This window comes from Scatophagus argus, chromosome 9 (genome assembly GCF_020382885.2).
Source record: "Scatophagus argus isolate fScaArg1 chromosome 9, fScaArg1.pri, whole genome shotgun sequence".
Classification (NCBI taxonomy): Eukaryota; Metazoa; Chordata; class Actinopteri; family Scatophagidae; genus Scatophagus; species Scatophagus argus.
Window position 1 is genome coordinate 24,958,880 of NC_058501.1, and position 16,677 is coordinate 24,975,556.

The 16,677-nt window shown below is 44.7% G+C and overlaps 2 protein-coding genes across 8 annotated transcripts; one reads left to right on the top strand and one right to left on the bottom strand.

Moving 5' to 3' along the window:
* Window positions 1-680: 680 nt before the first annotated feature.
* LOC124064783 lies at window positions 681-6,795 on the top strand. Of its 2 annotated transcripts, XM_046399557.1 has the most exons (11): window positions 683-1,290; window positions 1,629-1,994; window positions 3,070-3,435; window positions 3,606-3,959; window positions 4,064-4,081; window positions 5,021-5,084; window positions 5,175-5,218; window positions 5,375-5,525; window positions 5,627-5,740; window positions 6,329-6,396; window positions 6,553-6,795. In XM_046399557.1, the coding sequence occupies exons 1-11, from the start codon at window positions 898-900 to the stop codon at window positions 6,574-6,576; spliced, it is 1,962 nt and encodes a 653-aa protein (XP_046255513.1). In that variant the 5' UTR covers window positions 683-897; the 3' UTR covers window positions 6,577-6,795. The 2 variants fall into 2 exon arrangements, with proteins under 2 accessions (XP_046255514.1, XP_046255513.1); XM_046399558.1 differs by lacking the exon at window positions 3,070-3,435 and having other exon boundaries at window positions 681-1,290.
* A 981-nt stretch (window positions 6,796-7,776) lies between these two features.
* LOC124064780 (protein NLRC3-like) lies at window positions 7,777-16,656 on the bottom strand. Of its 6 annotated transcripts, none has more exons than XM_046399549.1 (11): window positions 15,937-16,644; window positions 14,278-14,359; window positions 14,081-14,188; window positions 13,345-13,452; window positions 12,908-12,971; window positions 12,255-12,480; window positions 10,229-12,023; window positions 9,966-10,139; window positions 9,215-9,388; window positions 9,001-9,047; window positions 7,777-8,505 (listed from the first exon to the last, which is right to left on the bottom strand). In XM_046399549.1, exons 1-11 carry the CDS (start codon window positions 15,971-15,973, stop codon window positions 7,970-7,972), a joined length of 3,351 nt encoding a protein of 1,116 aa, XP_046255505.1. In that variant the 5' UTR covers window positions 15,974-16,644; the 3' UTR covers window positions 7,777-7,969. The 6 variants fall into 6 exon arrangements, with proteins under 6 accessions (XP_046255505.1, XP_046255506.1, XP_046255507.1 ...); XM_046399550.1 differs by having other exon boundaries at window positions 16,483-16,643; XM_046399551.1 differs by lacking the exon at window positions 14,081-14,188 and having other exon boundaries at window positions 15,937-16,645.
* Between the last annotated feature and the right edge of the window lie 21 nt (window positions 16,657-16,677).

Sequence of the window (16,677 nt, forward strand, 5' to 3'; positions counted from 1 at the left end):
AGTTCTGGGTCCGGCCTCCTCCCACCTGGACGTGCCTGGAAAACCTCCAAAGGGAGTGGGAGGCATCCTAATCAGAAGCCTGAACCACCTCAGCTGGCACCTTTACATAGCTGAACATCATCAGAGTCTGTGAAAACAGATGAGTTCCAATACAACAATATTGCTAACATCAGTACGAGATCATGTTAAACTTTGGCTAACACGCTGCCAGCAAGTTGTGCATCATTCGTAATGGCCGGCAGGTTTTCCCTGTCCTGTAAAATGCATCCTGATATCTCCTCCTCCTCTTCAGTTACCATAAATTCAGCCATTGTCTTATGTTCCACAAACTAAAACGGTTACTCGGGACACTCCAGCAACACGTACGGGAACACTTAGCTTTGCAGACAGGTAAACACTTTCTTTCCACTTACAATTCTTGTGGTGATTTTGCGCAACTTGTTCTTTCTTCTCAGGCATCCTCAGAAGAAAATTTAAGACTGACTGGTTTTATGCCACAGAGAGCTGTTGCTTTGAAAAACACAACATTTCAACACTTTTTTTCTTGATTCAATTAGTGTTGAAATACTTTCCATCCAAAAGTGAGCTTTTATGCAACGAATCCTCACCCCCCCCCCCAGGTTTTCACAGAAAACCAACAATCACAACCAGATGTTGTCTTACACAGCTTGAATTCCTTTGAATGGGGCTGCTGCTCTGGGACCAGCTTGCCTTCATTTTGTGTTTAGCATCTTGTTGATATGTGACTTTAACAACGATCCTAAACCAGTGGCCTGTTTGTAGAAACTCCATTTGTAGATTCCAACTCCACCTCCTGAGCAGAGCAGCAGAGACACACGCTGATCTCCAAAGGTTTTGTTAAACAGCACAGGGCAGTCGTTGAGCTTACTGAGAGCCATGAAGAATTTGGTTTTGGTTGTTCTGGGTTTGCTGCTGTCCCCTCAGCAGGCACATAGCAGAATAGATGACACGACCAGTTGCAAGCCGGTAACGGCCAGATTTTGTCAAGGTTTGGGATACACCACTACCCTCCATCCAAATGGAGTCCTTGGATACAACCTGCAGCAGATTGGTCAGATGGTGGAGACTGCTTGCTCACCAAACATCGCCACAGTCATGTGTCGAGTTGTTGTGCCTGAATGCAGCTCGGAGGACGACAGCCGGTTGAAACCATGCCGAGCTCTCTGTGAGAAGGTCAAGTCTGACTGCGATTCTGCCTTCAAGGCGAAGCGGTTGTACTGGCCAATGAGACTCCGATGTGAAGCTTTACCGGAGTCTAACTGTGTACAGGTTGGTATGTCTTGTTTTTGAAATTTTCTTTTCTTTTCACCACATAGAACAAAACCCACATGCCAGCACCTTTGAAGCTTACTAACTTGGATAAGATATTTTGTTTGCTTAATCTGTGTGGAACCGACAGCAACGGGAAGTCACTGCACTCAGCCAAGAAACAGATCTTAACACCCGTTTGGTTCATGTGTCCAGTGAGGGCATAGACAAATCCAGCTTAGTTTTGTTGCACTGTGCAACAAAAGGAAAAAGGCGCAGATGCACTTGTGGTTTGTGAAAACTACAGGAGCAAGATTATTGTTTATTCAGACCACTGATTCATGTTTCTGTTCACTCAGAGTCAATACAACCCTGTCACTGAAGCACCCCCTGTAACGTGTGAGCCAATCTCAGTCCCTCTCTGCAAAGACCTGCCCTACTCCGAGACCATCATGCCCAACATCCTCGGCCACAAAACTCAGGATGATGCAGGCCTGAGTATTCAACAGTTTGTCTCATTTGTGAAAGTGGAGTGCTCCCCTCACCTGAAGCCTTTCTTGTGCTCCGTCTACACTCCTGAGTGTGTGTCGGGGAAGCCTCGACCTCCCTGCAGAACGCTGTGTGAGCAGGCGCGATCAGGCTGTGAGTCACTGATGAACAAGTCTGGCTTCCCGTGGCCAGAAAGCCTCAGGTGTGAGGCATTTACCACTGAGTCCTGTGAACACGTAAGTCTGCTTCCTTTGACTCCAACATGAAGATGATGAGATGTTTACAAGGATGCGTAGAGTTTATTAATACTCACATAATATTTACCCATCCATCCATCCATTTTCTATACCCAGTTCACCTGGTCGCCAGTCAGTCGCAGGGCCAACACACAAAGACAAACAACCACACACTCTCACACCTATGTCCAATTTAGAGTAGTCAATTAACCTAATGTGCATGTTTTTGGTATTGTGGGAGGAAGCCGGAGAACCCGGAGAAAACCCACACAGGGTTTTCTTGCAAACTCCACATAGAAGGGCCCAGACCAGGATTCGAACCTGGAACCCTCTTGCTATGAGGCGGCAGTGCTAACCACTGCACCACTGTGGACACACCACTGTGCCACCCACATAATATTTATAAAGCAAATATTTATAAAAGGAAGACTTCTGAAACAGCCGACATCAGACGCCAACACACACCACGTCAGGTCGCCGAATGGCTTCAGTAACTCCCTCCCCTCCAATCCATTTCAATGTGAGGATTTACTGATTGGGTCCAATAAACTCTCCAAAACCGACCATCCAACATTCGCGCTCACTTCACGCCAGCAGAGGTGAGAAAGCAAACACATTTAGAAGTTCTCTCTGTGACTCTCTTTAAAAAACTATCTCTTGTCACCTCTCGCGTGAACAACCAAATGCAACACTATGAAGTTATCCCTGTGTCCTGCCCAACCCCCCCTCTGTGACAGCTGGCTCTTCACTCAGCCTTCCAGTATGGCTGTTCAGCTCCAAAATGTCTGCCTCCTGGCGAGGTCCGACAGCGTGGCTTATAATCCTACTCTTACAGGCACATGGGTCCACCACAGGGCAGGGGCTGGAAAAAGCAATTCTGCCATATTTGATGTATTTCATGACAGTGTACACAAAAGTGCAGTTTGGAGTTTAACACAGATAAGTCCTGGACAGACAAATGGTTGGTCAAATTTTGTACTTAAGCACTGCGAGCAGGAGGTGCAAGCGCTGAAAACTACAGCACGAAAAATATTGATTATGAAAAAATCACTGATTTATGTTTGTGTTCTTCCAGGTTCAGGACTTCAGTTTGGCACCAACACCCCCTGCAACGTGTCAGCCAATCTCAGTCCCTCTCTGCAAAGACCTGCCCTACTCCGAGACCGTCATGCCCAACATCCTCGGCCACAAAACTCAGGATGTTGCAGGCATGGAAGTACATCAGTTCTTCCCGCTTGTGAAAGTGGAGTGCTCCCCTCACCTGAAGCCTTTCCTGTGCTCCGTCTACACTCCTGAGTGTGTGTCGGGGAAGCCTCGACCTCCCTGCAGAACGCTGTGTGAGCGGGCGCGATCAGGCTGTGAGTCACTGTTGAACAAGTTTGGCTTCCTGTGGCCAGAAAGCCTCAGGTGTGAGGCATTTACCACTGAGTCCTGTGAACACGTAAGTCTGCTCTCTTTGACTCCAACATGAAGATGATGAGATGATGACTTTTTTGACTTTTGCTTCTGAGCTCAACTTTCATGTAATGAAAAAGATCTATCACAGCCCCCCAAGCCCAGTCAAAGAGAGCCAGACTTGAAGTGACTGTGTGCCCTTGTGTCTTGTTCCAGTATGGTGTGGGCAGCAGCGGGGGGATCTGTGAGCCGATCACCATACCGATGTGCCAGGGCCTGTCCTACAACCAGACCGTGACTCCAAACCTTCTGGGACACACCAGTCAGAGAGAAGCGGTCGTAAAGATGTCCTTTTTCAACTCGATTGTGCGAACGGTGTGCTCAGTGGACATACGCCTCTTCGTGTGCATGGTGTACGCCCCCCAGTGTGTGGCAGGGGAAATGCAGCGGCCCTGCAGGTCATTCTGCGAGAGAGCCAAGCAAGGCTGTGAGGGTTTGATGGCCAGTTTTGGGGTCTCCTGGCCACATGAGCTGCAGTGTAACTCATTCCCAGAGGTGATGTGCATATCAGTAAGTAATGGACACTTTGTTGATGAAGAGGGAATTAGAAGAGTCTGGTGATGGCAAGGATTCAGAATATTTTCTCACTTCTTCCTTTTGCTTTTCTTTCACAGGAAGACCCCACACCTGAGGTATTTCAGCACACTGTTTTCTAGCATTAAATGTTAAACTCTATGCTAGAATTTTTTTGTGACTGCTCAACATAGAAGATGAATATTTTATATTTCTTGTTGATTAAGATGTAGGTAAAAGCAGATAGATATCAGGTGAAGGGCTGGCTGAGGGGTGCACAGGTGGTCACCTTGATCACCTTGACTGTGCATCCTGACAAACACAACTGACCATCTGAGGGACCAAATCCCCATTTGACCTGGGAGGGTGTTGACCTGGATTGCATGTGCACTTAAATCCCACCCCATGAAGGCCGTGATCAGGGACAAGAACTACAGTGTGGGGGGAACAAGACAGTTTAAATTAGACAATAAATTCAATAAATTCCAAAAACAGAGAGCTTAGAATAACAAATAACTTAAAGTTGTCAGCTGTAGTCTTTATGGTGTGTTCAAGTGCAACTTTTAGGCCCAGACGTAGGCAACATGAGGCAACACAGCAGCAAAGTTTTGGTGTTCTGGTGAGTAACACTAAATACAAAAAACAGAAAAACAGAAAGTTTGTTCCAAAGGAAAACCTAAAGGTTTCATCGGGTTTGTAGAATACCGCCAAACCTGCAGCACGACTGCATGTTCCATCATGTACTTGAATGTAAACTAAGCAGACATCCTCTGGTAAAAATGTGACTCCACAGCACTCCTAGTGGTCAAAATGCCATGTGATGCCTTTAACTGATGCTCTACCATATGACTTTTAGTTTGCAATCCTGTTTTGAAGCATGTAATATGTTTTTGAAGAAAATCCTTGCCAGTACTTTAGGGTGGTTTCATGTATATTATTGCTGATAACTATATTTCATTTTCTGAATTTTGAATTCAAAAGGTGAAATACAATTTCCATTTGAATTTCCCCATGGGATGAATAAATCACCCAACTTTATTTATTCTTGTTTCCGTCAGGTGCTGAATGCTGAAGGTGTTCTGGCTAAGCTGAATGCTGGAGGCTATTCTGTTCGTGGCAAATGTCAGTTTATTTTCCATCAACCTCAACAACACAGCTTCATTACTTGAAAGATTTCCACACTCATGAACACATCTATTCTCCCCGATTTAGCCCTGAGTCTCAAGACGGCACGTCTACTGTTGACCCTCATGGATGTATCCTTAGCAGCTCGCACTCCACTGCTGGTTCAGTGCGTTTATATCCTCACAGGATCAGTGGCGAGTGACTGTGAATGCACTGGATGCTGTGTGCAATACGGTGTCGAGCTGTATGTTTTCAGTTGATTCTCTTTGACCAACACGGACAAACAGGTGGACAAGTCTGGAGACCTGAACGCAGTGGAGGTCTTCAAACTGGAGCACTACGTGGCCATAGCCAGGAGGGAGTATGTGGAGAGCTACCAGATGATGAACCCACCCGCCGTCACACAAACCCAAATGAAAAAGATCCTGTCTGCCCGTGGTAACACCTGAGATCTTAAACAGCAACGCGCAGATTCAAGACTGATTGGTCTGGATTCTTTTGTTTCTTGTATTTACTCCGTTCCCGTCTTTATCATGCAGAATTTGATTTAGATGAGGGAACCTTCAGAACTCTGTGGATCGAGTATCAGTCAAAAGGAGGGATCGACTACGATGAGTTCATCGCCCTCCTGACAAAACTTCAGATCCTCAGAGGTGATGGAGACCACATGTGGCAGCACACTACATAATACCAGTCGGAGTACATTTACTCAAGTGCTGTACTCAGTCCCCCAAGTTATACTTCTGCTCCACTACATGTCAGGATATATTATTATTTTCTTATTCTATTTATCCAACTTTAGTCACCAGATTCAGATTAAAAACAAAAAATATAATCAATAAATAAGTGATGATAATGTTGTATTTGATTGGAAGGAGGAAACTTACAAGCTACCCAGAAGTCAGTAATAAAATAAATCTAAAGCAGAGTTTGAAATCTGCCTTTCAGCAGAGCTAACATGCACCACACTGTCCAGTTTTATTCCTGTCTGAATGCAGAAGGTTTTCACACATCGTATGAACATTTTACTCCTAAAAACACGGCGACAACAGATTGTTGCATGACTGCTGACTACTTTGATTTATGGACTAATGAAAAGGTGGATCAACCTCAAGAATGTTAAATCTGCTTTATCCAATGATGTGACATTTATGTGAATTTGTGAATATTTAATTGGATAATGTTGTACCAATGGGTAAAATTCAGCTGGTTCAGGTTTCGATATTTGCTTCCCGTTTCAGATCGTTTCCAGGCCCATCAGCTGAGTTTGCCGTGTGACTGCCAAGTCGCCAGCTTCTCTTTCAAGCAGGTGATTTTAAATGCTTTGACCAATCCTGTCAATGCAACAATACTGTGAAGTGTCAATAAGATAATCCTTTACACGGCGTACAAAAATGTTGCACGTCGAATTTACCTTTTCCTTTCTAGTGCTGCATGTTAGGACTTCATTGTTTTCTCTTTCCAGTTCATGAAATCAGCAATAATCTGAGGACCAGAGGACAGAGCTGCACCGGATACCAGATGTGGTCACGAGCCCATTCATCAGCTTCATGTTATTAAAGTACTGAAACATTTAAAGACCTTTAAACACTGAAAATAAGCTGCTGTTAGTCATTTCTTCCTGACTTCTGTTTGTTGTGATGCAGAACGTTTCTTACCTGAGTCCTCTGGAGATTACATTAAAACACTCAGCTGCAGTAACCATGAAGCTTTCCATGCATATTTCTTTTTCTAATCATGGATTTAAATGAAAACAACCAGATGTTCTACTGCATTGAATGAAAAACATCATTTCAACATGTGATTAACAGTATGTTAACCGTTAAACCGTTTCTACAAAATCACCTCAGAAAACCTGTTTCATAACATAAAATCACATACACCTGCTCACACTTACAACAAAAAAGATGCAGAATTTTTACCCCCAAACTGCATCAAAAAGGCTGCATTCCTGACTGCTGCTCTGGATGACTTATTGTGTGTGCTGTGATGTATTCAGTGTGTGTAAATGTTCTATACCTCACAATGCATGTTAACGCCGTTATCCAGAGCAACTAACAATAAGTGCATTCAACTACGTGGATACAACCTGAACATTACAAGAATCCTGATCAGCTGTCAGTGCTGCTGCTAGCCAGAAACGATGGAAAAAGTGCTTTTACCATATTAAGAAAGTCTAACTCTAATAATATTAATCCAGTAACTCTGACATGCTTTCATATCGAGGACCCCTAAACCAACACAAATTAGACCACAGACCTCCATCTGACCAAAACAGAGGGTGTTAAGGCTGCACACCGTTTGTCCCTTCTCCCCTCCCATCTTCTCTCCTGCTGACCAGGTGTTACCAGAATCACAATCAGAATCAGGATTATATTTATTGCCATGTAAGTGAAGAGGTTTCACATTTCTAGGAATCTGCCTTAGTGATTGGTGCATATATAAAACATAAAACGAGTAACATATAATAATAGAATAAGAAGCATGCATGGATGCAAAAAGTAGAAAAAAGCAACCTCAACTAAAGTAGGCTGAAAACTGACTTATAATCATTTACAAGACACACAAAGTGAACAAAACAATACAGTCATACATCCTAATGCTCAGGTGCACCTGTGCACCTGGCCTGGTAGGGAGGAGTTTAGAGGCTTTTGGAGTACAGAGTGCTGGGTTTTGTTCCTGTTTTAACTTGTGTCTTTTTTTTTGCTGGTGAAAATTTAAATTTACTTTCTGTTTGTTGTCTGTGTTTTCAGCATTGTTAATGCATCCCATGGTTTTGGCTTAGTTTAAGCCATTTAATGCCCATGTGTGTTAAGCCATTTACTGCCCATGTTACAGCAGCGTTGCACCTTCTCTAATGCTTCTCTACCCAGGAGACTGTTCTATACTATGTCACACAAAGACACTGAGGAGTTTTGTGGGTCTATTCTAATCCTGAATGCGGGGTAGACTGGCTCAGTGAATGTGGTGTGGAAGGTGTGGATGTGGGTCAGTTTGTCAGAGGACACTGTGTAGAAGGACAGAGTGCCAGCAGGCCAGTCCAGGTACACTCCCACTCTCTTCACAGGGGGGGTATGGAGTGACACTCTTATGTCACTGTGCAGGCCAGAGAAACCTCCATCAGAGCAGCTCAGACTCCAGGACTGATCATTCCTTCCAAGACAGTATCTGTTACCTTCTCCCCGCCTTCCGATTCCTTTGTATGCCACAGCAATATAAACATGTCCTTTCCACTGGACCTCCCAGTAACAGCGACCAGTCAGACCATGTGTACACAGCAACTGTTTCCAGCAGTCAAATCTCTGTGGATCATCAGGATACGGCTGGTTCTCCTTCCCCACCGTCACCGTCCTGTTGCGCTCTGACAGTATGAGCTTTTTGTTTGCCGAGTTTGGGTCCAGTATGACTTCACAGGCATCTGACAGAGAGAACAAAAGATAGCAGCGGTTCTTACCTGACAAATTATTTTTAATACTTATTGAATTACACCCAGGATGCTGTTGGGGTCATTGCAGTATTGTTAATAGTTATTAACAGGCCTTGGGGTGTTCATCCCTTAAAGCAACACCAGCTCATTCTAGATCGAGTTTTAGGTGGTTGGGATGTCTGCTGGGCAAAGTCATGTGTGCTTTGATCATAGTGTCAGATGAAGGGGATTAGACTACAACAGTAGCTGGATAGTGGAAGAAGCCATCAAGCATACGACTGATCCAAGCTTCCTTGTGTAGAGGGACGAGAAGAAGGGATCCAGAGCGAAGCCCTGTGGAACCCCTTTAATCAGACATAATCAATGATCCTTCAGTGTATCCCTCAGACACCAAACCTTTCAAGGGTGGAGACCCCTGGACTAAACTGTACATTCCTGTACTTCATCCTCTCATTATTAAAAACAAACACACAAAAAAACACTTACACTTTCTCAGACCAGGTTTCATTGATTGTAATTCATCCTGTTCCACCCTGCAAAACAATCAGGCCAGTATTATTAGCAGTGTCTGTGGAATACAAAGACATGAGACACTGCTAAATTACCATCAATGTTCTGAGATGAATATCTCAAAATCTGGACTATTAATATATTAGCTTATTTGGACTCAAACAAGCTCAACCTACACCTGTGTCCATACCTGAGTGTGTCCAATCTCCAGTTTGGATCCTTCAGTCCCTCAGAAAGCAGCTTCACCCCTGACTCTCCTGGATGATTGTAGCTCAGGTCCAGTTCTCTCAGATGGGAGGGGTTGGACCTCAGAGCTGAGGCCAGAGAAGCACAGCCTTTCTTTGTAATCAGACAGCCTGAGAGCCTACACACACACACACACACACACACACAGTTTAATTTTTTAAGTCAAATCAAATCATTTATATAGTTCAACATAACCAATCAAAAACGGCTTTACAACATGTACAGCATACAACGTCAGTGCTATTCATCACATTTTGAGCCTATTTAAACAATCTGTAGCAGAATGCAAAGTGGTTGTATTTTGGGCACAACATGAACTGAACCAATCAGAGTGTCACCTCCCATTCTTTTTAAATGGTGACTCCATGTGTGTTATTTTCAGGGTTTTTAGAATTCCCAGTAGTGAAGAGCAGTGATGACCGCTGCAGTGCAGAAGCCTTCCTCTTCCTGAATCCACACTCACAGAACTTGACTGACAGCGTAAACAGAAATATAAGCTTACTTTCAACGTCAGGTCACATGGGAAAAAGTTTTAGAAAACAACATTTCGATGCTAAAACACGAATTTAGGCCAATACAGGACTTGGTGTTAACATGGTGTGACTCCAACCACCTGCACCTCAGCACCACCAAGACCAGGGAGAAGGTGATGGACTTCAGCAACTGCAGTTTTAAACAAACTAATGAATCCTGACCTGAGAACCTCCAGTCTACAGTTTGGACTCTTCAGTCCTGCAGACAGTAGCTTCACTCCTGAATCCCGCAGGTCATTGTTACTGAGGTCCAGCTCTCTCAGATTGGAGGACGAAGAGCTGAGAACTGAGGACAGAGCTTCACAGCTCTTCTCTGACAAATTACAGCAACTCAACCTAAAGAAGTATCAGCAACAAAAAAGAAAAAGTAAGAATTCTTCTGAATTTAAATGTATTTCATTTGTGTAGTTACTTTTTAAACTTACAGAGCTTTGTTGGAAACTTTGACAACTGGCAGCAGCCTCAGAAGAGTCTCCTCGGAACCACAATATTTCTTCAGGTCAAACACTTCCAGATCTTTTTCAGATGACAGTAAGATGAAGACCAGGGCTGACCACTGACCAGGAGACAGTTTCTCTGTGCAAAGACGTCCTGAACTCAGGGACTGTTGGATCTCCCCTACAAGAGAACAGTCCTTCATTTCATTCAGACAGTGGAACAGATTGAGGCTTCTCTCTGCAGACAGATTCTCATTCATTTTTGTCTTGATATACTGGACTGTTCTCTGATCAGCCAGTGAACTGCTTCCTGTCTGTGTCACCAGGCCTCGTAAGAGAGTCCGATTGGCTGACTGTGAAAGACCCAACAAGAATCGGAGGAACAAATCCAGGTGTCCATTTGGACTCTGTAAGGCCCTGTACACAGCACTCTGGTAGAAGACTTCAGATGTGTTTCCGAACAATTTAGACCACCAAGAGGTTGATTGTTCCTCTGACAGCAGGTTGACACCAGAGTTGATGAACGTCTGATGCACATGAAGAGCAGCCAGAAACTCCTGAACGCTCAGATGGACGAAGCAGAACACCTTGTCCTGGTACAGTCCTCTCTCCTCTTTAAAGATCTGGGTGAACACTCCTGAGTACACTGAGGCTGCTCTGATATCGATGCCACAGTCTGTCAGGTCTGATTCATAGAAGATCAGGTTTCCTTTCTGCAGCTGCTCAAAAGCCAGTTTTCCCAGAGACTCAATCATCTTCCTGCTGTCTGGACTCCACTGTGGATCTGTCCCATCTCCTCCATCATACTTGATGTTCTTCACTTTGGACTGAACCACCAGGAAGTGAATGTACATCTCAGTCAGGGTCTTGGGCAGCTCTACTCTCTCTTTGGTCTTCAACACATCCTCCAGAACTGTAGCAGTGATCCAGCAGAAGACTGGGATGTGGCACATGATGTGGAGGCTTCGTGATGTCTTGATGTGGGAGATGATTCTGCTGGCCTGCTCCTCATCATCTCTGGATCTCTTCCTGAAGTACTCCTCCTTCTGTGGGTCAGTGAACCCTCTGACCTCTGTCACCATGTCAACACACTCAGGAGGGATCTGATTGGCTGCTGCAGGTCGTGTGGTTATCCAGAGGCGAGCAGAGGGAAGCAGATTCCCCCTGATGAGGTTTGTCAGCAGCACATCCACTGAGGTGGACTCTGTGACATCAGTCAGGATCTCATTGCTGTGGAAGTCCAGAGGAAGTCGACACTCATCCAGACCGTCAAAGATGAACACAACCTGGAACTCTTCAAACCTGCAGATTCCTGCTTCTTTGGTTTCAGTGAAGAAGTCATGAACAAGTTCCACCAAGCTGAACTTCTTCTCCTTCAGCACATTCAGCTCTCTGAAAGTGAATGGAAATGTGAAGTGGACGTCCTGGTTGGCTTTGTCTTCAGCCCAGTCCAGAGTGAACTTCTGTGTTAAGACTGTTTTCCCAATGCCAGCCACTCCCTTTGTCATCACTGTTCTGATTGGTCCATCTCTTCCAGGTGAGGCTTTAAAGATGTCTTCATGTCTGATTGTTGTTTCTGGTCTTCTGGATTTCCTGGATGCTGTCTCGATCTGTCTGACCTCATGTTCTTCATTGACCTCTGCAGTCCCTCCTTCTGTGATGTAGAGCTCTGTGTAGATCTGATTCAGAAGGGTTGGACATCCTGCTTTAGCAATCCCCTCAAACACACACTCATACTTCTTCTTCAGATTGGATTTGAGTTTATGATGACAGACCGTAGTTCCTACAGTGAAAAAAGTAATTAGTAAATATTGTTAAATCAGGAAGTGGGGAATAAGTGCTGAAGATTCTTGTCAGGTTCTCTGTGGAAAAATCTGGGGCATTTTTACTGATGCCATCGTGGGCTCTTAATGCCACTCCATCCTATTTAACGTTTCTGAGCAGTTTGTGAAGGCAATAAAAATGTATTAGACGTATGAATCTACCACTGCAACGTCCTTCCAAAGCCTCTTACTGTTCTGCAGAGAGTCAGCCAGCTTCTCGTGCTTCATGCTCCTCAGGAACTGCAGTGTGATCTTCAGAAATGCGTCTCTGCTGCTCCTCGTCTGCTCATCCTCCTCACCCTTCACCTCCTTATTTTCACGCTGGTCTGCAGAGAATTCTGGGTAATCTGGACTCAGAATCCTCTCGAACTTCTTCAGCTCCTTTTTCACAAACGCTACAATATTCTCCTCAAGAAGCTGGAACGAAACAAGAGTCACTTAACTTTCAACTTTATAAACTCAACTCTTATTCTAAACCCACAACCAAGGGAGAAGGAGATGCTCTAGCCCCAGTCCTCTTCCTAGCTGGTCCAGGAACTGGAGGGACAAGCTGGGGAAACTAGGGGACCTCTCTTAGGCAGACAGCCCCACCCACACAGCAGTTCAAACAGCTGGATACTACGTCACCACAGTAAAGAGCCGTCTGAACTTGGAAACGAACACTGCCCACTCCTGAACTCCCTCTGAGACCTGCCAGCAGCCTGACAGCAAACTCTGTCAGCCAACTGACGAGACACAGCGTGCAAACACAGCAGTTACAGAGCTCAGAGGAAACTAGACTAGCAGTCTTTTTTGTTTGTTGGTGTGCAGTTCCTGGTTAAAAGCGGGTTCATAGTGTACGCACCATAAATATGGAGTCCAGGTCTGCTCGAGAGCCAGTGAAATCCTCTGACGTGTCCTGGCAAACTCTGTGGGGAAAGCAGGACCTGACTGTGACTGAGGTCAGGGCTGGAAAAGAAGCTACCACCGTGAAGATTTCAGCTCAAAAAAACTTTTCAGTTTCAGTTTGCCATATGAGCTGTTTACTTTGGTTGTTTTTTTTAAACAAGTCTCCAGCTTCTTCTGTTGTTTAGCACAAGGCTGCAATGCTGTTTTACTGCAAAGCTCCAGAGATGTTTTGTGGACCAAGAAACTTCAGGGTGAGGAGATAATGATTGAATTTGAACTTTTGGGTGGACTGGTAGACTAACTTAAATAACCAGTGCAGTAATGTTAGAGTTGTGTTGTATCACATGGTTATAACCCTTTATAAAGAATTTGTTTGTTTGTCCTCTGACTTACTTTGTGACTGAGTCTTGCTGGTTGAAAGACACGGGGACGTCTATAGATCTGTCACTCTTCATGGACACACAACTTGGAGCAGGAGAATCTGATTGGTCCTTCTCAGGCCTGAAAGGTGACAGAACAATGACAAAAGGCAGGTGGAAGCACATGAAGCTCAGTGACTGAAGAAGGACGCCATGTGTTACCACAGCAAACCAAACCTGACAAGGTCTGTCAGACATAAGAAACCATTTTCTACAGAGAATACCAACAAAACAACAAACCATTATTCAAACATGTAGATCTCAATGACTGACTTGAGGTCAGTGATCGAAAATATGGAAGATTTAAGAACATTTTTCTACTCTGACACCATTTCTGAACCAGACTCTTGTGGTCAGTTCATAGTTACACTGCAGTCTGAAGAAAGAAGGACTGAAACTGCTACTGATCAGATCAACAGGTGGATGAGGTAGTGCTTTTACCTAAAAATAAAAGCTCGACCACTATCAACTCGGCTCATGTTGATGGAAAGTTGGGGGAAATTTCTGAATCCAGGATATTTTAAACTTTAAAACAATCTGTTGTTTAGCAGAGGGCTGCATCGCATCATGACTGAGTTTTCATAGTTGGCTGGACTGTTCCTTTAAAAATCAGACCGATTTAAATAACCAGTGCAGTAATGTTAGAGTTGTGTTATATCACATGGTTATAACCCTTTATAAAGAATTTGTTTGTTTGTCCTCTGACTTACTTTGTGACTGAGTCTTGCTGGTTGAAAGATAGGGGGACGTCTATAGATCTGTCACTCTTCATGGACATACAACTTGGAGCAGGAGAATCTGATTTGTCCTTCTCAGGCCTGAAAGGTGACAGAACAATGACAAAAGGCAGGTGGAAGCACAAATCAGACTGATGATGGTGGGGTGATGTTACAGCTCTTCATCGTACCTCTGCTTTGTCATCAGGGAGATGCTGCAGGGCTGGACTTCCTCTTGTTCCTCCTCAGGCTGAATCATGGTGGCCGGTACACCTTCACACAAACAAAGCCAACAGACCGTGTTAGCAGCACTAGTTCACTACGAGGCTTTAGTTACAACTGTGATCGGTCCAGTCGGTACAATAACCCTGAAAAATCTGAGTAACGCTTACTACATCTAAACGTACTTCTGCTGAGGTGTGCAGCCTAACTACTGTAATTCAGAAGTTAGCCCACGTTGAGATGTGAACTTTGTCATCACTCAGGAACCAAACGTGTGTTGTGTGTTTGGAGGGCTGATGTGTTAGTCCCTGTACCACCAAGTCTTACCTTTGGCTTGGGTGGAACATAAAACTTAACTCTTTAGGTTGTTGTAAAAACTGGAGCAGTGGAGTAAGAAGTATTCTGATCCTTTACTTCAGTAAACGCAGTAAAACTACAGTGTGAAAACAAGTCCTGCTTTTGATATTAAATTGAATTACTGGATTATTTGGAGCTGAAACAATCAGTTGATTGACTAATAAGATGATTGTCAGAAGAGTTACTGATATAGCAACAAAATGCCAAAACCTTCTGTCTCCAGCTTCTCCACACTGAGCACTCTGTCCCTTTATCTGTCATCATTTATTTACTTATTTATGCCTTTTTTAGACAAAATAGGACAGATGAAGCTAACACGCCCGACTCTGAAACACTCCAGAGGAGAATCATTTTGACAGATTTTAACTACTTTATATAAAATCAAAATCATATTCTACAATCTGTTTAAAGTTGTGTTTATCTGCAAATCGACATGCCACATAAACAGCAGTTAGTACACAGCGTAACACACAGAGTCAGCAAGACAGCAGAGTCCAGCTCCACCCCACGACATCACCGGCTCCACCTCATTCAACCTATTGAGTCTGCTGGCATCCACGACCCTCAGCCTGCTGTCCCAGCACACAAACAGGATGTCACTGGCCACCACAACGCCACCATGTTGACCTCCTCAGGAAGCACCGACGGCTCAGTCCAGTCCAGGTTACTGTCTATGTTCACTCCCGGGTGTCGCCGGGGCTTTGGTCCTCCTCAGGTCCGCTTCGTCTCCTTTGTCACTTCCAGCTGCAGGTGTTTTTGCTCACGTCATGTGACCATGTTGTCAACTGTGGCCGAGCCACCAGCGACCTACAGGTGACTTCAGCTGCCGCCCTTTTCTTTGTACTTACTCTGCTTTGAGAGGCCCCGTTGTTTTTCTGTAAGCCACCCGAGTCATTTGACCTGACGCAGCATCAAGAGTCACGCGACGAAACGATGCGATCATGACGCAGCTCTTCCAGCAGGCTGGGGCAGCCGTGGCCTAGAGGTTGGAGAAGCGGCTTGTGATCGGAGGGTCACCGGTTCGATTCCCCCACCGGACGGGCAGGAAAAATTTGGGTGTGGTGGAGTGATTAATGTGAAAAATGCTCCCCCCTCCATTAGCCTGCTGATGTGCCCTTGAGCAAGGCACTTGACCCCCCAATATGATGCTGCCCACTGTTCCTGTGTGTGTTTCACTGCATGTAATTTGCCGGGGTTGTGTGTGTTCAACTAAGAATGGGATAATGCAGAAGACAAATTCAGTGTGTGTATGTAAAAATATATGACATCACCTGTCGCACCCTTTTCTGTTTCGCTTGCTGTCTCCATGATGAGACTGTCTTTGTTCTTGAGCCAGCTTGTCTTAGTTCTGTGGGTCAGTCATCTGGTCCCGTTTCTCAACCACTGACATATTAAATTTGTATTCTTTACATCCAGTCAACACCCAACATGTAAAACTCCATATTCTGCATGTTCTGTCTCGACAGTTAAAACATGACTAAACAGACGCGTGACAACAACTGCAGATCACGTGACTTCTTCCTCTTTTAAATCTGCTAAATCCTGTATTTTCTGTTGTCTCTCACAATTGCAGAAATATTTTTTTCTTTATCCCGGTGTTGTTGACACTCTTGATGTGTTCACTTCGACAACACCACGATAAGGTGACCGTTGGCCTCCACGCGTCCGCCGTCACAAAGAGATCGAAACCAAACGCTGACTGGACCCAAACGGACGTTTTCAGCTCGAGTTTGGTCCGTTTGTGACGGAGCTGCGCGGTTAGCACCGGTGACGTTCAGTACCACACAAAGCACACAGTTACAGGATTCTAATTTTACCTTTTCTACATTCACGAATGAAGGCTGCGACACAAAGTGTGTAGGACTTCCGGCATCAGGATCAAGTTTCAGCTCCACCTCAGTGTGTTAACAGGAACTCACAGAAACACCCACTTCCTGTTGACTTTATGCGGTGTCTGGTCTGTTTTACAGAGTGACCCATCAGATCAGACCGGAGTCTCTCACACCACTGAG